Raw genomic sequence first — 23,474 nt, forward strand, 5'->3', positions numbered from 1 at the left:
GTCTCATCTGGCTCTACTATTTTATAATCCTACTGTTGAGTATAAACACAAAGGTGAGTTGATGGTACCTCCAGGGATTGTCAACATGACCAGACTTACACGTAAAACCTTTAAATAAATTATTTACGAGGTTTGTGTAAAAAAATCTTGAGGTCATCAGATGACTGGGAACACTCTGGTATAATGAAATACCAACTATGGAAAGCTATGCCTCCTAGACTCCAGCCACAATGGACTCCCTTAAAAGTTCTTGAACTTGCCATTTTCCTTCCTCCTACTGGGCATTGCAATTGCTGTTCTTTCAGTTTTTCTCTTCCTCACCAGGGAACCTCAACTCAAGAGTCGCTTCCTTCGGACAATCTTCCATCTTTTCCTGACCAGATCAGATCACCCTATGGGAGATTCTCAGTCATAGCATTGCATTTCTCTTCTTCACTGCACTGGCCACAGTTCTACTTTCTCTTGTAAGATCACTTGGTTAATAGCCTTCTCCTCACTGGGCCATCCTCATCACCAGAGGGTATTTTTGGTTTTGCTCATTATCATATCTATATCCTTGGCAGAGAGTTGATGGTCAATGAACTCTTGTTAAATGGTCTCCAAGGGCTGTCTGTGGGAACAGAGAGGGCTGAGCATTTCCCTGTGGGAAAGGAGAGACTACATTTGGGGGAAATGTGAAGTGAATCTACTGAGCTGGAAAGCCTGAGCTCTCCAGCACATTCCTGAAAAAGGAGTAGGGGATGGTGGTCACTTTCTGGTGACAGTGGAAGAGCAGTCACTGAATGAGGCCACCACTGGCAGAGCAAAGCATGGCATGGAGAAAGGAGACAGGAATGTGACTGGTATCAATCTTGTGGAGGGCTCACAGTCAGAAGCTGAGGTGAAAGTTATTCATGAACTGAGCATTCCCATCCTTGGTACTTCCTGGAAAAACAAGGACTATAAATGTAACAACTGACAGTTTGTAGCTGTCTCTGCAGTAAACAGATCAAAAAATAATGAACCTATTTTTTCATGGAGTAGAAAGAATGATGCCATTAGATGACAAAGGGAAAAGAGAAAGACTCAACTTGACTACCATTTTTTTTATCTTAAAAGAAGGCTTTTCTCACTAGCATGAATACAAAGAACCATAGATATGGAATAGAATCCTAATATAGGTGAGGTAACAGTAAGATTCCAAAATTCCAGGCACAAATGAAAGACATTTGAGGAGTCTCCAAGTTTGCTGATAAGAAATGCTGAGGAGTGAGGGAGGTCCCAGGAGATGGGAATCACATTGCTCCAATTTTCCAGAGGGGGACAGCTGCAGAGAGAAATGGTGCAGGCATGGAACATCTATGACAGACTCAACATACAAATCGATTTGGAAACAGATTCCTTGTGAATCCTTAGCCACAGAAGCAACACTCACAGAGGGCCCTCTCAATGGGCTCACTTAGCAGAGCTACAACCAGCTAAGCTCAGATCACACAGGTATCTGGAGCCAACCAGGCACCATGGCCTCACATATTACCCTGAAACAAAGAGAGGTGATGATGGAGATTGACATGTCACCCAGCTCCCTCCAGGTCCAACCTCTGTGTTCAGAGCTTAGCTCAAGAGAACTTATATTAGAGGGACATTGCTGATCCCAAATCCTAAGTCTATGAGCAAAAGTCAAATGAGGTAGAGATTTTTCTCTCAATTTGAAGATAAATCAAAGATGGTTTTCAGCAACAGTTGACATGCTTTATAAGCATAAGGGCAGACGACAATGTGTCAGGTCAGCCTCTGTGAAGCATCTTCCTCTCCATGGGCCAGTTCCACATCTGGAAAGTGGGACAGTGAAATACCACAGTAGGCACTTGGGGCTTGATTACCTCATGTGTAGTTTGCAAAGGACCACACAAGCACAAGTGGTCAGACACACACTGGAAATATATGTTGACATGTGCCATGTGTTCAAGTGTAACATGGCAAGTAGGAACCAAAATTTAAATGGCATCTTTCTGTAGTCTTCACCCAACATTTCAGATTCACTCCCACTTTGCCAGAAACAGCAAATCAGACATGTGCTGGCTGGCTTAGGCACTGGAATATGTGACAAAATGGGCTGCATGGCCCTTCGTTTCCCTATCTTTTTTGTAGGGCTTAACTTTGGAAAAGCATCCAAGCCACATGTAAACTATTCATGAGCACTGTCTGGGCTTCTGGATGGCTAACAAGCCCAGGACAGGAATGAACAGTCTTTTTTCCCTTGGCAAAGCCAACTCTACCACTTTCCAGCCCACTCACCTTGGTTTCTGGGCTGTGGCAGCATCCAGACTTGGCAGACAAAGAGGCAGAGGCTTTTGATTCTCCACAAAATGCAGGTGAGTGCATCTGAGAGTCAGGGTCAGAACAAGCTGGAAAGCTTGTAAATGTGACTGGCCTGTCTTCTCCCACACAGGCAGTCAAGGAAGAGAAAAATGCATGTTGGAGGGAGCCAAAGGCACCTTCTAAGGTCCTATTTGACAATGATTTACACATGTGACTTGCTGGAAAATAAAGAACCTCCTACCCCAAGAAAAAACTTCTTAACAAACAGACAACACTGTTTGGATAGATCAGAGCCATCTTCTGTAGAGATCATTGTAGCTCTGATATGCCATCTTGGGATATGCAAGATAAATGAGGCTGTCTGATGCTCCCAAGTTTCTCATTGGATTCCTGTATCAAATTCACACTCTCTGTGACCCAAATGTGCCCTTGACTGTGTGTGAATTCCAAGGACTTGGCTTTCAGAGCCTTACTTTTAAGATTCTGCTCCCAACCAATAACCTGGATGGAATTGAATTACCTTGTGAAATAAATCCACAGAACACAAATAGCAGTTGAATCTACCATAATTAAACGTGTTCCCTTTGAAGTCAACCATATCACTTAGAACCTGAACAAGGGTAAACTAAAATCAGTTCTCAGAATTGAGCCACAGATAGCATGAATTGAAATTAAACTTCAAGCTATAGACCAATATGACTTCACTGGAAACTTCGCAAGTTACAGTATCCGTGCTGTGTATCTCGAGACAAATGAAACAAGCGGGCACAGAAGTGGTGACATGCAACCTGGGAAAGCAAGCATGTAGTCTCACATTGATGTGGTGTACTGCTTATGTCAAACCCCTGAGTATTCAAGACAACTTGAGTATAGGCCTTATTTATTTCCCCATTCTGCCTTATTTTCATGATCGAAAGTTGTACTATGACTGAAAAGAGAATAAGAAGCCAGCCCTCCAGTGGTGCTCTCAATCTTTAAATCTCTCCTGAGAAGGCAGGGAAGTTCAGTGATTAAAAACATGGTTTGAATCCTGGCTTCACTACCAGCTAGTAGCCTGGTTGTTACGGCTCTGTAGGACTTGATGATTCATCTAAACAAAGTGAACTATATTACTGTGATATAATATGATGGAGGACTAGGGGACAAACAGGTGAAGAGCTGGTCCTGGAGCAAATTTAGCTCTTATTGTTGATAATATTATTTTGATTTGCAACATAAACCTCTGTTAAGTAGGGAAGTCATTACTATTAAAAATTAAATGTTGACATTTCTCTTTGGGGTAAGCAGAGCAGGATGGATGGTCTACAAATAGCAAAATTTAATCAGGAAATTGTTTTGTTTTGTTTTGTTTTGCTGTTACTGGAGTTTGAACTCAGGGCCTCACACTTGCCGGGAAGGTGCTCTATCACTTGAACCACTCCACCAGCTCTTTTGTGTGTTGGGTTGTATTAGAGTCTTGTGAACTATTTGCCTGGAGCTGGCTTCCAAGAGAGATCCTCCTGATCTCTGCTTCCTGAGTAGCTAGGATTACAGGTGTGAGTCACTGGCGCCAGCCTTAATCAGGAAATTCTTTACTTCAGCATTTGTGCTCTTACTCTAAGAGACTTCTTCTCAAGGGGAAAACAACAGTTACATCTCCAGAGAAAAAGAGGTATGTATGTGTCATTATGTGAGTTAAAGAGTAAGAGGATTCTGACAACAGAAAAAAAAGGAAATAAAAACTGTCTAACACTCACTATTGCATTTCCCCTCTCCCCCTACTCTCGCTGACTAGTTTCTTTTGCTGTCCATTGAGTTCTAATAACACCAATCAGACTTGGAGCCCATTCAATGTGGTATATAGTGATCAAAAGATTGTGTCATGAAATGGAATCAAATATCATTTGGGAGGGGGCTACAAGTGACAAAGACCATCAAGGAGGGCACTGCTCATCAGCAGGTGTTAGCTCCTGACTGGGAAACCCACCTCATCTGACCCAAAGGTTATCACAGCAACTTAGAGCAATGCTCGGCCATGTCGCTCGGTTTACATGTGGATTTTTCAAACAGAACAGCTCCATGTTAGCCAATTTCCCTCAGGTATTAAAATGGAAAAATGAGAAGAATGACACTTCCCAGGGTGTGGCTGCTGCAGGCCCTGAGTAAGCCCCAGCTGAACCAACTCATGCCTTGTCTCTTCTGAGCCTCTCAGGCCTATTTTGTGAATACCAAGTAAGGTGAGTTCTAGTTTGGAGGCAGAATTCATCAACTATGTTATTCATTTATTCTAACAAACACTTAAACCTTCTGTGAACTTAACTCCAAAAGACTTAATTGATCATCATGAGTAACAGAAGGATGGGTCCCAGGCAGGAGAGGGGGCTGGGAGTGAATCAGGAGAGACCAGGCCACCCAAACTTACCGGTAGATGATTCCCTTCTCATGCAGGAACATGAGAGCTGAGATGATCTCTGCAGCATAGAAACGAGCTCGGGCTTCATCAAAACGACGGGACTTCTGAATGTGGAACATCAAGTCACCTCCGTTCACAAACTCCATTACAAAAAACAGGCGGTCCTGGATGTAAACACATGGCACAGTAATTAGCCTAGAGTTCTGTCAGCATTGTGCTGCCCTGGGGTGTGGCAAGGGAGGAGAAACTGTCAAATGTCCTGACAGCTGACAGTGGGCCAGGGAGCAAAGGCAGGTCTGGGGGGACAGGATTCTTTAGGGAAAGAGTTACATTCAGATCTAAACAGCCTTGAATTTCTACATCTCTAACAAGTAGAAAAGGCATCAAAAGCCACCTGTTCTAGTCCTGGCTCTGCAGCTTATGGGCTATGTATGTAAGGGAAGAGAACAGCACAAGTCAAAAAAGGCAAACGGCTTCATCTGAGCCTGGGGGTTAATCACACAAAGTAAAGGACACTGGACAGGTGCTTTAGACATCACCAGTGGGCAGAAAACAAAGAAAAGGTAAAATCTTTTTGATAATTCTGCCAAATAGGAGTCAAATGGCAGCCTCTGTGTAGCCTCCATGTTAGAAAGTCCCTACAGGCCAGCAGAAGACCATGACTCAGAAGTGTGACTGTCCAATGAGCAAGAGGACATCTCCACCTGCAGGAACTCTGCCCTAGCAGGAGAAATGAACCCCTAAAAACATGACCTGTGCAGTTACTCAGGCACTGGAGATTAGGAGGATTAGCAATTTGAGGCCTGCCTAGGCAAAAAGTTATCAGGACCCCATTTCAACCAACAAGCTGAGCATAGTGGAATACACCTGTCATTCCAGCTATGTTGGAGGAATAGGCAGGAGGATTAAGAACTGAGGCCAGCCCCAGGCAAAAATGCAAGACACTATCTGAAAAATAACTAAAGCAGAAAGGGTTGGGGGCATGGCCCAGTAAAAGCAAGGTTCTAAGTTCCAAACCAAACAAATGTGACCTGTGCAGTATTCTGAGAACTATGCAAATGGTGTGTGGACAGTAAGACCGTTCAATGACAGAAATGTGTGAATCTCAATTGATATCCTCAAAAAGGGATAGCTCTAAGATGAAATAGTAAAAAGTTTTGATTCAAGGACTTCTAACATCAGCCAATTTCCTCCCTCCACCAGTGTTTGTGAGGTCTCTGGTTAGCAGGTACTAAATGAGGTTTAGGGGACCCAGCAGAGAAAACCACAGACATAACACAGAAGTACCCGTAAAAACACACAGTGCTTTAAAAAAAAAAAAAAGCCACATAAACAAGCAAACCCACACATTCTGGTAAATCCTGTGAAGCAGAAAGGGAGGAAGCAGGAACCTCTGCTCACCTAAGTGGGGTGTGAGCCGAGGCCTGCAGGATGAATGGTAGCCTCTTTGGAAACAAAGTGGGAGAAAGTTACCGTGGAGGAAAATGGGTGTATATGCAGAGCCCATCTTTATTTGGAGCTTTAAGTGCTACTGACTTTGCTAGGTGTGTTTCCACAGTCACTGTAAACAAGGCAGGGAGCTGTGCGTGCTGTGGCTCATCTCCCATTGCCTCACTGGTACAATCAAGCAGATCCCTATCAGCAGGCAGTCTGACCTGTGACCTCCTAGTCCCTATTTTAAGTAATACCTTAATTCGAAGGGAGAAAATTCCCAGCATTTATTATATGCAGGTCTCTCTACCAACAAGTATGAGTTTAAGAGTAAAGAAGGAATGCCAAGACTTGCAAAAATAAAAACCAGCACCATCAACAACACAACTTCAGGCTGACCAACATAAGCCAGAGGGAAGACTATACAAATATAGCATGCCATCTGACTAAGCTAGTGGCCCTCATTTGTGTGACTGACAAGGGGAGAGGCAGAATTGGGCAGAACTGGTTCTGATGAGCAATGGCTGTCCTGTATTTTCTCCACAGGAAGGAACAAGTTCCCAAATAGGTCGGGTGGAGGGTAGACTCTGTCTGCATGGGAAGCTTTCATGCTAACATATTGCTCATATGGAGGGGAAGCTGCAGGAGGCCTGAGGAAGACCACAGTGGAAAAGCCAGACTGCAGCATCTCTCAGCAAGTAGGTCAACTTTACACATTTTTGTTAACCAGCCTGTTCTTCATGGATGTAACTGGAAGCCACATGAATTCCAATTGCTCTGAATATCTGTTTACTGGAACTGGGTCAGTAGGACAGCAGCCATTCTTAGGCTGCCATACGGTAGTGTCCATAGGAAGAGTTGCAAAGGCAGTAGGCATCAAGAAATAAGGACAGTCCAAAGGAAATTTTATCCACTTCTAGTTCACACACACAAAATCGTTTTCATATCTGAAGTTTAAAAAGCCAGACCCTGGGCTAAACTCCAGATCTGGTGGAGGAATGCTGTCCTCTGGTCTTGTTCATTCTCCTCCATCTGGGTCCCACACATAGCCCTGGAGGCAGCTTCTCAGACAACACATGGAATCTGGCACTTTCTCCTCTGAGGCCCAAGAAGAAGAGAAGAGATCATAAGCTTTAGAACTTCAAAAATATGAAAGTATGGACTCATGTTCTTGTTTCTTTTCATAAAGACTCTCATTTCTAACCTCATGTCTGGTACCACCCAGAATGAACCGGGGGTATAATTCACAGGCCTGGAGCTACAGTCAACTTTTGAAGCAGGCATGAAGAGGAAACAAGCTGATAAAGCAATGAGAATTTAAAGAAAAGAAACAGTCCAGCCTATCAAAGACCTCAACAATGTTACAAGGTACAAAAATAAAATACTATGTTCATCAACTAGCAAAATGCTCTTGGCTGCAATGAAACCCTCTATTGACCTGTATTTCTGTTCGCCCTATTTTAAAATGTCTGCTGCAGAAGCGGGGAAGATTCAGCAGAGCCTCCAAGATCACTGCAAGAAGACCCATTTTCCATGAGGTGGTGTGGGGAGGGGTGGGGATGAGAGCTGAGAAGGAATCAGAAATTAAATTTTATTAGGCATGTCATTGGGTCCCTTCTGCCCAGTATGCAGTAGATTCAAGCTGATAAGGTTACTGCTGGTGGCTCTGATGAAGATATTTTCAGTTAAAAAAAGTCATAAACGTGAATTATAAAGAGTTATTTCAATTATAGCCAAGTTGCAAATATGCAACCCCAATCCTCTATAGTAATAGAAGTCAGCTTTCACTTGTGGGACCTTTATTCTTATTTCTTTATACTTCTCCGTATGTCTCAAGGTTTCTGTGATGAGTGTGTATTCCTCTTATCACCAGAAGCAAACTAAAGTCATGTGCTTCCTTCATGCTTCTCCTACTCTGGTCTTTAAGAAGGAAGATAAGATGTTGAGCAAAGATAGTTTTCAAGTTATCTTACAGAGCAGTTGTTTATGCAATGGGAATCAGAAAATGGTTATGGAGAGGCCTTTGCATCCTGATCTCCATTACTAAGGATCATCAGTGGCCATCTTTCTCCCTAGGGCTTTTCTGCTGTCTGCAGTAACCAGGCCATGAGACTTGTTGGAATGATCCCCAAAATGACCAGCAACTGGCTCTTGTTTGGGTGTGAGGAGCCCTGAGGGCCTGTGTTCTAATGCACAGATTCTACCGCACCGACTGCAGCCTTCAGAGACCTTTGGTGCTCTCTAAGAATCTTGGCAAGGACAAACTTGCTGGGCACACGCAGTACACCAGGCCCTGGGCAGGGTCCAAGTATCCTGAAACAGATGAGACCCTACACTGCTCACTGATGGGCAGACATTGCACACCACCTAGCGTGGTTAGTGCAGTGGAGGGGTTGGAGGGTGTCATGGGGACATGAAGAGGGCACCTGAGCAGTCTGGAAGCTAGGGTAAGATCCGCGGAAAGCTAGAACTGATTCCCTGATGCTCAAGTCAGGCTAGAGAAGGAAAGGAAGGAGGAGGTGTCGAGATAACAGCTGAGGGTAAGGTGCAGGCAGAACTCAGGGGCTGTAAAGGAAGACAAGTCACCAAGTACTGAGGCTGCAGACAGGGAAGTCTCATTGCACTGCTAGTGTCGTAGCAAGTATTTGTAGAGAAAGCAAAAGACTTTGTTTGACCCCATCCCAGGTCACCCACAATCCCAGGTCCTGAGAATGCAGGACCTCACTGCAGATCACTGACCTACTGGTCTCCATTAGAATTTTAAGCCCAGTGCCCGGGGTAAAACAGGTGGCAGCTATGGGGATTGACTTGAAAGGACTCCAGGAAGCATTGGGCCATGCCCCGGTTAATAGAACATCAGCCACAAAACAAATTGCTCCAGCGAATTAGATCCATCCACCTACAGGAAGCCTTTCGTATCGAGGGAATGACTTCTGCAAAGCAGAGATGTGTTTGTGAAGTTCTGAAAGGAAGCAGAAGATAACCTCTCACCTACAACTCCACTTACCGCCTCTGCTACCATTTAAGAGCCAGCATCATTGCCTTCTTGCCAGACGCTAAGCCATGCCTCCAAGCTCAGATGTGAAGCAACTGGAGGAAGCATTTTGGGGGGAATCCTACATCAGGAAGTACTGCAGGATGGATTGAGTCTGTTGTGACTCACGTCTAGGGTAGGGAGGACTTACCAAACCCCACCTTGGCAGAGATGGCACAGGGGACTCTCTGTATTTAACCCTGTGCACATAACCCTTTCGGATTTTCTGAAGTCTAATTTCCTGAAAACTGACTTATAGCCTCAGCATCTGTGAAGTTTTACTTGAGGCTTTTGGCTCCTCTCAGGTAGATCTGCCCTGACCTGTGTGGTAGGAAACCTAAGGTTCTTGAGATAGGTTTAACCTCAGTTCTAAAGCCAAGTGGCCAAGCCCTTTGTGTATCCCTTGCACCTCTTTTTGGTCTCTGATTCAACTAAACACAAATGCAATCATTAACACAGATGATGAATACCTGGGGGAGTAAAAGCAGTTCAGAAATCCCTTTGTCCCCACGCCCTGGTGTGAGTTACATACAGGCCCAGAGGTCAAGAGCTGTTGCCTGGTAAGAATAGAATTCCTGTCACCACCTGCCTGGTTCCATTGATCTGCTGCAGCTCAGGCTAACTCTGTCCTGGCTCACAATCCTGGTTGTTGCTTCCATAGGCCAAAGAGGATTAAAAAAGAAAGAGAGAAAGAAACAAACAAACAAACACACGGGAACTAACAGTGGCTGTCAGTAGCAGGCACTCTCAAAGTCCCTCATGGAGGGTTGTTCTTGGAGCCAAAACTGACAAGCAGCTGCATGAGAAGTCAGAGACCAAACCCTAGGTAGATGGAAGCTATGCCAAGATGGTACAAGTGACAAGATGGAGAGTGAACATGACAGAGGGTGACTATGGCAGACACTTTTGGAGTTGCCTGTTCAATGCATGGTGTCTCCCTCCTCATCGAACTGCCCCAGCCCAGTCATGGGGGTAAATGCTAAGCCTCTGGACCAAGCTGGGTCTCCAACTATCTTCCCCAGAAAATTCAAACTGAGATAAAGAGGTTTCAATTTAGTTTGGGCTGTGTGCAAGAAACTGAGGAAATGTGAATTAGAGGCTGCCTTTGTGGTGTGAATATGTGAAATGACTTGGTGTAACAGAGTGGTGAAAGCCTGGGTGGGTGGGTGGATGGATGGATGGATGGAAGAATGGAAAGATGGAGGATAGATGAATGGGTGGACAGATGTATGGGCTGATGGATGGATGGGGGAATAGACAGATAGGTAAGTGTGTGGATGGGGGAGAAGAACGGGGTGAGTCCCCTGTGAGAATAGCCATCATCAGCAACACCACCAACAACAGGTGTTGGCGAGGATGTGGGGAAAAAGGAACCCTTTTACACTGTTGGTGGGAATGTAGACTAGTACAACCACTCTGGAAAAAAGTTTGGAGGCTACTTAAAAAGATGGACATCGATCTACCATTTGATCCAGCAATACCACTCTTGGGGATATACCCAAAAGACTGTTACTCCAGAGGCACCTGCACATCCATGTTTATTGCGGCACTATTCACAATAGCCAAGTTATGGAAACAGCCAAGATGTCCCAGCACTGACGAATGGATTAAGAAAATGTGGTACCTATACACAATGGAATTCTATGCAGCCATGAAGAAGAACGAAATGTTATCATTCGCTGGTAAATGGATGGAATTGGAGAACATCATTCTGAGTGAGGTTAGCCTGGCTCAAAAGACCAAAAATCGTATGTTCTCCCTCATATGTGGACATTAGATCAAGGGCAAACACAACAAGGGGATTGGACTATGAGCACATGATAAAAGCGAGAGCACACAAGGGAGGGGTGAGGATAGGTAAGACACCTAAAAAACTAGCTAGCATTTGTTGCCCTTAACGCAGAGAAACTAAAGCAGATACCTTAAAGCAACTGAGGCCAATAGGAAAAGGGGACCAGGAACTAGAGAAAAGGTTAGATCAAAAAGAATTAACCTAGAAGGTAACACCCACACACAGGAAATCAATGTGAGTCAATGCCCTGTATAGCTATCCTTATCTCAACCAGCAAAACCCCTTGTTCCTTCCTATTATTGCTTATACTCTCTCTACAACAAAATTAGAGATAAGGGCAAAATAGTTTCTGCTGGGTATTGAGGGGGGGAGCGGGAGGGGGTGGAGTGGGTGGTAAGGGAGGGGGTGGGGGCAGGGGGGAGAAATGAACCAAGCCTTGTATGCACATATGAATAATAAAAGAAAAATGGAAAAAAAAAAAAAAAAAAAAAGAACGGGGTGAGTGAGCTATGAACGAAACCACCAAAGTTCTCCATGTCTTTCCAGATTTAAATCCATCTGGGAGTCCTAGCCAATGTCTGCCCTTGGGTTCCATTAAATGCCTCTTGTCTCTCTGAATCTTTACTTCTTTACTTTTAGTTCTCCTTTTTTTTTTTTTTTTTTTTTGCGTAGCATTGAGTAAGTTTTCTGCTGCTATCAGGAAAATTTTAACTAAAATACACAGCAATTTTTAAGGAGTAAGAAGTTTCCTCATTTATAGATCTAGGATGGTAACACCACCCCAACAGTGATCATGTGAGGATTATCTAGAAGCAAAGAGGCTTGCCCAGTGCAGGCCTGGAAAGGAATCTCCACAAACAGAAGTAACTGGTAGTACTTCACCATACATTACATCCTACAGCTCCCAGGAGACCTTGTAGCCAGTGCCAAAGTCCATGGTGTTCTGGAGGTGGGATGCTTCTCATGTACAAGCAGCTCTTGCTTCACTTTATTTTCTCTCTCTCAAAACTCCTATTTGCAAACTGGGAATAATCAGACAACCACACTCACAGGTTTGTGAGGACTGAATGAGCTAAGCTAAGAGTTTTGAACAGTGCCAACACAGGAAATGCTCAAAACACACTAGCAACTGCTTCTATTATCATCATTCCCATCATTATTACCACCTCCACTCTAGCTGCAGCCACCATGGCTGTCCACCCAGCTGCACCGTAAGGAAGTACACTTCCTATACATGTAGCAGTGATGTGCTACCTGTAGCGGATATTGAGATAGTGCCTCCTTCATGGACCTCTCAGACAGGGGGAGGTGATCACACGCACACACACACGCGCACACACAAATACACACATGATAAAACTGCAGCAGAATCAGTAGCTGCAATGGCTCCCCAACCCTCAGTTGTTGGACAAGGATCTAGGGGGTCCAAGGAGATGGAAGGACTCTGAACCCAGCTGCTGGGGTATAGGGGTATTTCTTGATGCCATATGGTAATGATCTTGATCAGGTAAGAATTTCTGTTTCTGGGAAGTACTTGGTAAGCGAGGGGGTCACAAAGCTAGGCTGATAACCAAAATACATTAAACAAGGTCTCTGTTCCACTAAGTTTTCTAAGAGTGAATGATAATTCATATTCCCAATTTTAAGCAGTTTATAATATTATTATTGCAAAGCAAATGCCACCCCTGTGGATTGCAACATAATATTGTGACTTTGTATAGTGGCAATTCTTCCCTTTTAGATAGCTGACTCATTCTTATAATCAGGTTGAGAAAGATTTTTCTCTGTTTTAAACAAGACTCCATAATCTTATGATTTACAAATGTGAATTTCATGTGAAGATGTATCATTTTGAGAATGAAATGTTTTCAGCAAGAAAAAGTCATGATCACAGTGAGGATGGAGATTCTCTTTGGAAAAAATTCAAAGAATAGGCAGTAGCAGCTATGAATAATTTAGTCATTGCTTTAAGGCAATAATGTTAAGCTGGGAGCCACGTCTGTACTTATTTATCCAAATTCTAAGAGTTGCCGTGGAATATTTCTATATGAGTAACAACAACTCCCTTTTCCTGTGTCAAGAGCTAGAGTGCTACTAACGCTGTGGGCAAAGAGGAGGAACTCTCCAGCATCCTGCTGGATTTCTCCTAAGCGCCACTGCTTCATTATTTTTCTCGGATACTGTCATCCACAGGGTGAATAGGGAGTTCACATCAACAGGAAACAGCTACTGACGTCAGAGGTCACAGTGGAAAAGCACCTCATGAGGAAATCAGATTGCACCATGTCTGAACTGGAAACCACTTAAATTTAACCACGTTAAGAACAATTACAAAGGCTTCGATGAAGAAACAATGAGAAGGAGCTTAACAGCTTCTTTTTTTTTTTACTTATCATTCTGCAGAGCCCAGAAGAGAGCAGAAGACAATTCTGTCAAGCCCACAGGCAGGACGCATCCTGTTTTTGAGAAGGGGAGGTATGTCTTGAATATAACCAACCCTCAGGATCTTGAATTTCAAACTTGGAGGGCTGCACAGCTCTTTTTAAAGACCAAGTCTCTTCCTGGTCATCAGGATGCATTATAGCCATCTCTCATAATAAAACCCGACAAGACTTACTGGCCCATACACCAGGCGAGGGAAACACTGAGAAGCATCCAAGCTGGGATGTCCTTTAAAGCCTAAATAAGCAGTAGACATATGACCTGGGATTAGCCCAGCCCGGGCACAGTCCTGCCTTCCTGCAAGAGCCCCCTTGGGCTCTCAGTCCACACGCATCGTTGCACCTGGTGGGCTTTATGCTGTTGTCTCATTTCCCATGGAGGAACCGAAACCTTTCAGGCTGAGCTCTAATACTAAATTATGTATCTTTACTAGTGCCACATACAGTGCCCGAACTGTGGTGGGGTTTGTTAAGTGCCTAAGGAACTAACAGCAAAAGAATAGTTTTGTTTTCTTATCAATTTTAAACTAGTACTTTTAAAAAACTGGAACAAACTCCAACATTAGTTTTCCCTATCCATTTTATGTTAGTAAAGTGCAAAGAAGTAAAGTCTCCCAGTCTGTAAGGCTGGGCATGGTGGTATACATCTGTAAGCCTAGCACTTAGAAGGTTGAGGCAGGAGTTCAAGGCCAGCCTGAGCAGCATAGAAAGCAAAAACAAAAACCAAGCAAACAGTTTATGGAAGAGTTGGGTAAGAAAATCAGGCCTGTGGACACCATTTCATTTCCCTTTATAAAGTGTTAGTTTCTGTTTATCAAAGTGATTGCATATCCATCCACTATAATTACAAAGTAAAACTGAGGCAAAAAAAAAGAAAATGAAGATAAGTCACCCCCAATCCTGACAACCAGATTGAAGCCTAAATTATGCAAAGAAAAAAAAACTAGTAGGCTTTTAGCTTCCAAAAAACTGAGGAGTTGTCGCAAATAAGAAATTTTGCACCAGGCACTGGTGGCTCACACCTGTAAGCCTAGCTACCCAGGAGGCAGAGATCAGGAGGATTGTGGTTCAAAGCCAGCCCAGGCAAATAATTCAAGAGACCCTATCTCAAAAAATCCATCACAAAAAAAGGGCTGGTGGAGTGGCTCAAGGTGTAGGCCTTGAATTCAAGCCCTAGTACCACGAAGAAAAAAAATAGAAATTTTGCAAAGTAATTTCAACTATATTTAGCCCCTCACTACCCACCCCTGGTTCTAATTATACTTAACAATTCACAGCATGTTTAAAGAAAAAGAAAGGAGAAAATGAAAAACATATCCTCTTCTTTTCACTTATATTACATAATATTTCTTAATATCATTAGTCAGCCAGACCATGCTTTTTAACAGTTGCATACTATTCCCAATGCCACTTCTAGGAAGTCTAATTAAGTTATTGGGAGTTATTTAAGTTTCTATGACTTCTAATTAAGCTAATGAAAATTAGAGAACTTGGTATTAATAACATAGTCTCTATACAAAGATAAAGATCACTTTTATTAGCCAGGAAAAATAGCCATCTCTGTGGGCAGATGATTGCTAACTAGGAGTGGTATTTTCATCTGGCTTGACTAATTAGTCATTTAGACATCAGTAGCCTCTGGAGCACCCCCTGGTGGTTGAAAAGGGCACTGGACCTGTGTCTCCTGGTCCAAAGTGTACCTGTATCAAAGACAGATTCATGAAGAAGATAACTATTTTTTTTTTTTTGGTGGTACTGAGTTTGAACTCAGGGCCTTGTGCTTGCTAGGCAAGTCCTCTATCCCTTCATTCACACTGTCAGTCCAAGAAGAAGATATATTAGTAATCATTCTCATTTTAAAGAAGGTTTAGTTACTTAACAAAAGTATTCACAAAAGGATTTCTTTAAGTCATAATTTCACATAGTGCAATTCCTTTTACAGTCATTTTGGTTTAATCTTTAGCCATATGGGAAATGCAGATCAAAACTACATTGAGATTCCATCTTACCCTAGTCATAACAGCCATCATCAAGGAAGCTAATAACAACAAATAACTGAAGAGGACGTGGGGAAAAAAGGAACCTTATACACTGTTGGTGGGAATGTAAATTAGTGCAGCTGCTATGGAAATCAGGTGGAAGTTTCTCAAAAAACTAAAAATACACCTACCATATGATTCTGCTATACCATTCCTCAGCATACACTCAAGGAGTCAAAGTCAGCAAACAATAGAGACACCTGCACACTAATTTATTGCAGCACTATTCACAATAGCCAAGTTACGGAATCAGCCTAGGTGCCAATCGACAGATAAATGGACAAAAAATATGGCATACAGACACAATGGAGTTTTATTCAGCCATAAATAAGAATGAAATTATGTTATTTATAGCAAAGTGGATGGAACTGGAGAACATCATGTTAAGTGAAATAAGCCAGACTCGGAAAGACACATAAAGAATCACATTTTCTCTCATATGCAGAATCTAGATCTAAAAAGAAACAAACAAAAAGACATGACCACAGAACAAGGATTATTGGGAGGAGAACCAGCAGGAGTGGAGGGAATAAGAGAGGGTGATGGGGGGGTGAATAAGACCTATGTACATTATATACATGTATGAGAATATCATAATGAAACCCACTATTTTGTACATTTTTCTAAAAGGATGGAAATTAGAGTAATTCCTGGAGAGCTTCCAGATTAATGCACAGAACCACATTGTGGGGGGGGGGGGTCGCACCAAGAAAGGGACAACAGATCTGTTAAAAGATTCTTACTGTATAGACTTAGTTTGTACAAGGCTACAGAATAAAGAGTGAAAGTACCATTTAATTTATTTAGATCTTTTTTTTTTTTTTTTTTAAATGACTGATACGCCTAAACTTGGCACACTCTTAAAAAAGCTAAGACTTCATCTTCTCCCTCTGACCTGTGGATGACTTAGACATTCTTGCCTCATGAGAAGACTCTGGGCTGGAGTTGTTTGATCAGACATTTTACCCAGAGATCTGCCTTGAGACGGGGACCCCCTGAGAAGCCGTTCCTTCCTCCTGCGGGATGTACTTGTTGGCTCCCCTGGGAAAGTGCACTGCACACAGGATGGGAATCTGACTCACATCCAGGCCTCCCCCTGAGCTCCCAGTGGAGCGGATGGTCTTCCTAACACACCACTGATTCAGTGCCTGATCACCAAAGTCTAAGTGTAACAATTAAATGCCAAGAGAAGCTGTGCATCTCTGTTGCTTGCTTTTTAACATAACCCATTTAAATACTCAGTGAGCTAAAAATCTTTGGCTCCCAGATGCCCCCTGCTCTGCTTATCACACAGTGGGTCTCACCAATGGGAAGGACCAGTAGTGTATGGCTAGGCTAGCAAACCCTGCATGCTTCTGCTGTCTCCCCCACTCAGGAGCTCCATCCCACAAGTGCCACGTGCAGCCACTGACAGCTGTCATGCTGTCATGTACCCTCAATAGGAACTTTCCATGAGTCCAGAAAAACGATAATGCTTATACTTTTATAATGAAGATTTGATACCTTTTGCTTTGGCCCTTTTAAGAAAAAAATAGTAGTCTAGCCCACCTGGGCTCTTATCTCCGGAACAGATCACCAGACAGTTATGTAGGGCTGTAGTTTCTAGCTAAGGTAGACTCTTCCCCTACTACCAGTAGACATTTGGCAATATCTGGAGACAATTTTGATTGCTACAACTTGAAGCATAGCTAGCATCTAGTGAGTTGAGGTCAAGGCTGTGGCTGAACACCCCACAATGCAATGACAACTCCCTCCCCAAAAAAAGGACTGCCCAAGCCTGTTAGCCCAGCTACATTGAAGGTGGAGATCAGGAGGATGGTGTTCAATGGTGGGAGTTAGTAAGACCCTGTCTCAATAGATGTGGTAGTCCAAGCCTGTAATCCCAGAGTGGGAGGCATAAGTAGAATGATAACAGTCTGAGACTGGCCCCAAGCAAAAGCGAGACCCTATCTGAGAAACAACTAAAGCGAAAAGGGCTGGGGGCATGGCTAAAGTGGTAGAGTGCCTGCCTAGCTAAGGGTGAGGCCCTGAGTTCAAACTCCTGTAGTGCAAAAAACAACCAACCAGGAAAACAAAAGGGCTAGGGGTATGGCACAAGTGGCAGAGCACCTGCCTAGCAAGCCTTCGGTTCAAACCCCAGTACCACATACAAAATGAAAAAGAATTGTTCAGCCCACGTTGTTAGAAATGAGCAAATGACAATGCACTATACAAATAACTGTTTTGTTTTTTTTTAACTGCAAAGGTTGAAAACTACCTATCCCTCAGATCACTAAAATGACCTGACCTGTTGGTGAGGGTCAGTAGGGGTAAAATTCTGTAGAACAGAACTCTCTGCTACAATCTGTCCTGAAACCCAAGGAAGGGGCATACATAAGAGAGTGAGCAGCCCCACATTCCACAGGCTTCCAGAAGAGAAACTTCAACCAGGCTCTAGGTCAGCTCTTCCTTATTCGCTGCTGTTTTTCCTGGTTGTGTGTAACTCATCCTGAGCTGCCTTTCACTATGGGTAGACAGACATTAATACAGAAGGTCTAGGTTTCAGCCTGGGCTACTTCCCACTTCACATTCCCTCAGAGAACACCAGGGAGACTATGACTCTGTGCTCCCTGGGGAGTGAGTGGGCAGAAGGGGATTGACAGAGTCTCGTTGCATAGAAATGGAAAAGGATGCACAGAGGCCAGGGCAGTGTGACTGGAAGGGCTCTTCTCTTTTGTTTGGGTAGGGAATTATAAATGACACCATTCTGCTATTTAAGATGTCATATACCATGAGAATGACATTAAGAGACTCTGGGAAGAGTTCCAACAATCCCTTCCCAACACCTGAGTGATCAATCACAACAGTCCAGAAGTGGGCAGGAGTGAGCTCAAAAGACAGCAGCTCTCTTGCTGGACAAATATACTGCTGAAAGACAGGAAAGAGGAACTGCCTGGGTGGTCCCAAAGGGAAGAAAGGGCCTCTGCAGCACTCTAGCAGAGAGGAAAGGGTCTGTTGGTGAGGGCCAAAGTGTTATTAGCTGATGGCAGAAGGCAGGAAAAGGAATCTTGAAAAGTCAGAGTAGAGGTGTTCTCCATGGGTTACAGTGTGGGCAGTGGGGTAGAAAGGGTACCCTTGCCACTTGGTGCAGAGGCAATTAATGAACAGGCCAGGCTACCCAGCAGAATGGGAAAGACCAAGCAAATGGCAGTGGTGAGCAAGAGAAGCCAGCTGGGGCTGCTACTCTTCCCAGTATGCCTCCTGTGTGGGCCTCCCTGTCCCCGGAGTAAAATAGAACCCAACACCTGCCAGAGACAGTGCCTGCTTGCAAATTCACTACACTCTACATAAGAATAAGGGTATCAATGTGCACTTGATTTGCAAATGAAGTTTTAAGACCAGCCCCCTAGACTTCCTTCTAAATGGAAATCTAGGAACTGCCATCAGGACCAGACTCCCCCCATTCCACCAAACCCCACAAAAGTCGGTCAACAGCTAAGTCTAAAAGGACTGTCAGCTCCGGGCTCAAGACCGCCCCCAGCTACCTGAGGGTGGGGCCTCCTCTCTGCTTTGCTTGCTGCAGTGTCTCCAGGGCATGAAGCCCAACCTACACTTCCCAGGCACTCACATGCACCGTCATATTGGATGAACACGTCCCTGCTTTCTACAGTAAGTTATCCTGTGACTGCTGTTTCTCTGTACTTCCAGGTCCGCTAACGTGGTGCTGACAGAGTTGTTTCTACTCCAGAGAGGCCCTGAACAGGACTGGGGCCTAGGAGAGAGGGACACAACCCAGTTTTGACCAGTGATGAAGTAATTATGGGAAACTCAAGTATTGCAAAACTAGGACATATTATAGCCTGTGATTTCCATTCAAGGCAGTCAGTCAGGCTTTTGGTTTTTACCCTGTATGATTCTGTCTACCGGCTGGGTGGGCCCCCTCCAGCCACTCACAGACACTGCTTCAGGTCCAGCCTAGACGCCCCAGTGAGTCAAGGCAGAAGTCTACCCAACCTCCTAGGGAAATATCTACAGGTGGCACCCGAGGAACGGCTCACAGCTAAGATGCTAGCTGATTTTGGTCTCACTCTGGTTGCTCTTCTGCGGAAAACTGTCACATGGGTAAGCACTTCTCCAAAATGCAGAGTTCTATTTTGACTGTCTTTCCTCTGACTTGTATGAATTACATTTACTACAGGGGATCCACTGCACACGGTAGACCTACTCCACCTGTGGTTGATCTTCTCTTCCCTACAACTGCAACTGCGGATGAAAAGAGTCACTTCCCTGGCCTAGCGCTTGAGCTGATCCTTGTGCTCCTGGAGGACTCATTTTTTTTTCACTAGGCTATGGGGCAGGGAGCCCATCTTCTCACCCCTAGAGTCAGTCTTGGCACTTGGAGTTTGAGTGAACAATGCTGTTGAGGACAGAGAATCTATAACTGGACCAACTGTGGTCAGGGAGAACCATAGCCAACCAATCACCACCTCTGAAAGCTTTCAGCCATCATGAGCACATGAGGCAAAGTCTGACCCTGGCAAAGACCTGGTTACGTCAAAGGAAATTACACACAACTCCACACCCCATCATACCAAATGCAGAAGTGATGGGTTGGCTTGACCTCCACGTCCTAGTGATGTGAGGTCAGCAACAAGGTCTGTTACAGAAGACAACCTCAAAGCCAACTGTTTCAAACTCTTGTCATACCAACTGTGTTGGCCATTCCATCCAAAGACACAGAGCCAAAGGAACAGCTCGAATTTCAGACTCTCTTTTTTTTCATTCATTTTTGGGGACTTCCCTATTTACCACCAGAAAGTCTCATGCCTGGTGGCCTGAGAGGACAAAGCAAAGGTCCCAATAATCCCCCCAAATCTGAGTCTGGAGATGACCTCTGTATACTGTTTCCAGGGGCTTTCAGCTGAGGAGGCAAGTCAATATTTGCTTGCTCCAGAGAGTCAGATCCAAGCTGTTTGGCTGATTAGTCACAATGACACACACACACACACACACACACACACACACACACACAGAGTTAATAAACTAATAGAAAGATAGAGCACTGCTAATAAGTTGGGAACATGTAGGCAGAGATGGGAAACACCATGTTCTGGCTCCTTTTCTATTTTCATCTGAGCCAAAGGCAAACTATAACAAATGACCCATAAGCAGACCAAATGGTATTTGTAGCAGTCATTGCTCAGGGAAAGGAGGAAGCCTAGTTCCAAATGGATAAAAGTAAATATCCTTAGGACCTTCCTAAAAGGCCAAAAAGTGCAGATTGTGAAAAAACTGCCTTTATTCCTGATTAATGGCACTTTCCTTCTCAGATGTACGTATTGAGGAGAAAAAATTTCTTGTTGTAGTTTAACAGAAATGGCACGTGTGTGTGCATGGATGTGCAATTAAGCTGGACAACCTGGTCAGGGATCCACATGCTGGCTCTGTGTGACATGGAGCAAGGGACCTCTCTGACCGCTGTCTCCAGACCTCTACAGTGAGGATTACAGTATCTACACCTAACTGCATTGTTTTAGGTATTAAGAGATACTTCTCCAATGGGTATTTATGGAATGCCAATATGCAGTCTTGTAGATAGCGGTAATGAATAGCAGCATCCTAGGGTCTTGGTGAGCTGTTCTTTTGTTTTTCACCCATGCCTTCGAGAAAGCTGGCACCATTCAGCTCCGTGGTCATGCCAGCAGAGGCCTCCCCAGACCCTCATCTCTGCAGAGGGAAATGTCTTCTTCCTCTGCACTTCCCCTTCTCCTCTCCTAACCCGCAGTCACGTGGCCTCTTCCCTTTACCCAGGGATGTCACAGCAACTCAGAGCACAAAGGGGCAATGCCACTGCAGGGGCCAAGTGTGTCTCCTCCCCAATTCAGCCACTGGCAGCAGTTCAGGACACAAATAGGCCTGGCTGTGCTGCCAGATGCCAAGGTCACATGGAAAAGAAAGCAGGCTGGAGTGGCTGGAGGGCAGTTAGGGCTGCCTGGGCTGCAGGGCAGTCTGCTTTCCCATGTGTGCAGCCCACCTGTGAGCCCTCTGGGAGCATTCCTGCTGATAAGGAGGGAAGGACACAGATTTGGGTGGAGGTGCTTATCTGGAAAAAAAACAGAAATCAGGGGACCTTTTTAAATACAAGTGGGCTGCTAGGTAAGTCAGAATTCTAACCCAGAGCTCTTGTACTGGTGGTCACAGTGCTGTCACCTGTTTCAGAAAATGCTGAATGGTTAATTCTGGGTCCACATGAGTACCATGCTGCCTGCATCTTGTCTCTTACACATGCTGACACTCAAAATTCCTTCGCTAATAACTTAATGTAACAACAATGGAGAAGCTAATACCAAGAAGACAATGTTCTCTTGCACCCACATTACCAGGAAACTTTCCTAACGTGTTTCAAGTCCACTGAAATCATTTCACGCCAGTGTGCACTCTGGTGGCATTTAGTCCACAAGGTCCTTGGACACTCTGTGATTCACAAAGGGGCTTCAGTTGTATTCACCCAAATCTAAGGAGTGCTCTGCCAGGAGCGCCAATCCTGCAGGCCGACTTCACCAGGACATGGATCAGCAGCCCTAGGCCCTGAGGAACAGGTGGAGGTGGAGCACTGGACTTCTCTCCCTGCACTGGGGATATCGGTAGGCTGCAGCCCCAATCAGTGCAGCTGAGGAAACACAGCTCAATTAATTCATTAATTACTTCCCCAAGGATTGAGGCGCTACCTTGGTGCAGCCTCTGTCCTGGGCCTGGGGCCTGCTGGTGAGAGGCAGATCTCGGGCACTGGGTACCAAGTGGCTCCTATTTTCCAAGTGGAACCTTTGCTCCCATAAACTGGGACTCTGAACAAAGACTAAAGCATCTGAGCAATGTTTACTTTGCCCCCCCCATTTCCTGTTAGTGCTCTAATTTGTGTCTTTGTTCCTCTCTCCCTCTTCCTGACCCTCCCCATCTCTATTCTTCCTCCCTCCCCACCCCCTAATGTCCGTCTGTCTTTTGCCCTCCCTGCTATGCAGCTGAGTCTCCAGCCAGAGAACCAAGAAGAGAGGTGCAGAGAGCCAGATTCCAGGCCATAAATGTCAGGAGGCTCAGCGTCTGGCCGGGCAGTCACTGATGGAGATGAAAGGAGTGTGGAGTGAATTTGACTTGACAAGACTGGGGAGGCACATTTACTAGACCTGCATCCCTGGTCCTGAGAGACCCAAGCCCTTCTCACTTAATAATCCTTACTCTTCCCACCTCCATGGCTAAAGAAAAATCACCTTACCACCAAATTTGATAAACAGAAAAAAGAAGAAACAGCATCTGGAATTCCACTACCTTAATAGAGTCCCTGATAGTTTATTGGTATAATTTCCTGGGGTGGTTGTTGTTGTCGAGGAGACAGTCTGCCATTCCCTGTCCTGGACAGAACTTAATGTGGCATACCACTGATCTTCAAAATTCTATACTATTTGCTAGCCTCTAACCTCCCTAGTTTCATCATTTTCTAAAAAGTGTTGAATTTGGAGCAAGTGACTTAACTCTCACTGCTTCACTGCACGACTGACAAAGAAAACAGCTGTACCTCTCTTATGCATGCAATATATAATATGTGTGCCCACGGCAATCTCTCTCACACAGAATATTTTTTTGAGATAGGGTCTCACTATGTTGCACAGGCTGGTCTTGAACTCATGGATTCAAGTGAACCTTGTGACTCAAACCTCCCGAGCTACAGTATGGGCCAACATACCTGGCTCGTGACACATAATTTAATGAAATTATGTTTCCTTATTAGCTGAAAACCTTCATCGGATATTATGAGGCATGTCCCAACTGCTGAATGCTGAAGTTGTTTCTAGTATTTTCCTATTACAAACAATGCACTGAAGCCAAAGTGATCTTGAACAAAAAGAACAAAACCAGAGGCATCACACTACCTGACTTCAAAACCTACGACAAAGCCACAGTAGTCAAAGCAACATTTGATACTGATGTAAAAACGGATACACAGATGAGTGGAATGGAATACAGAGACCAGAAATAAATCCATTCATTTATGCTCAATTCACTTTTTTTT

General features: G+C 44.3%; 1 protein-coding gene across 1 annotated transcript in view; it reads right to left on the reverse strand.

The window, feature by feature from the left end:
* Nucleotides 1–23,474, reverse strand: part of Prkch (protein kinase C eta) — a 203,073-nt gene that overhangs the window by 56,872 nt on the left and 122,727 nt on the right. The window contains exon 10 of the mRNA XM_074067844.1: nt 4,703–4,857. Within this exon, the coding sequence (XP_073923945.1) occupies nt 4,703–4,857 (155 nt within the window). The remainder of the gene's footprint in view (nt 1–4,702; nt 4,858–23,474) is intronic.

Source organism: Castor canadensis, chromosome 3 (assembly GCF_047511655.1).
Source record: "Castor canadensis chromosome 3, mCasCan1.hap1v2, whole genome shotgun sequence".
NCBI classification, from domain to species: domain Eukaryota; kingdom Metazoa; phylum Chordata; class Mammalia; order Rodentia; family Castoridae; genus Castor; species Castor canadensis.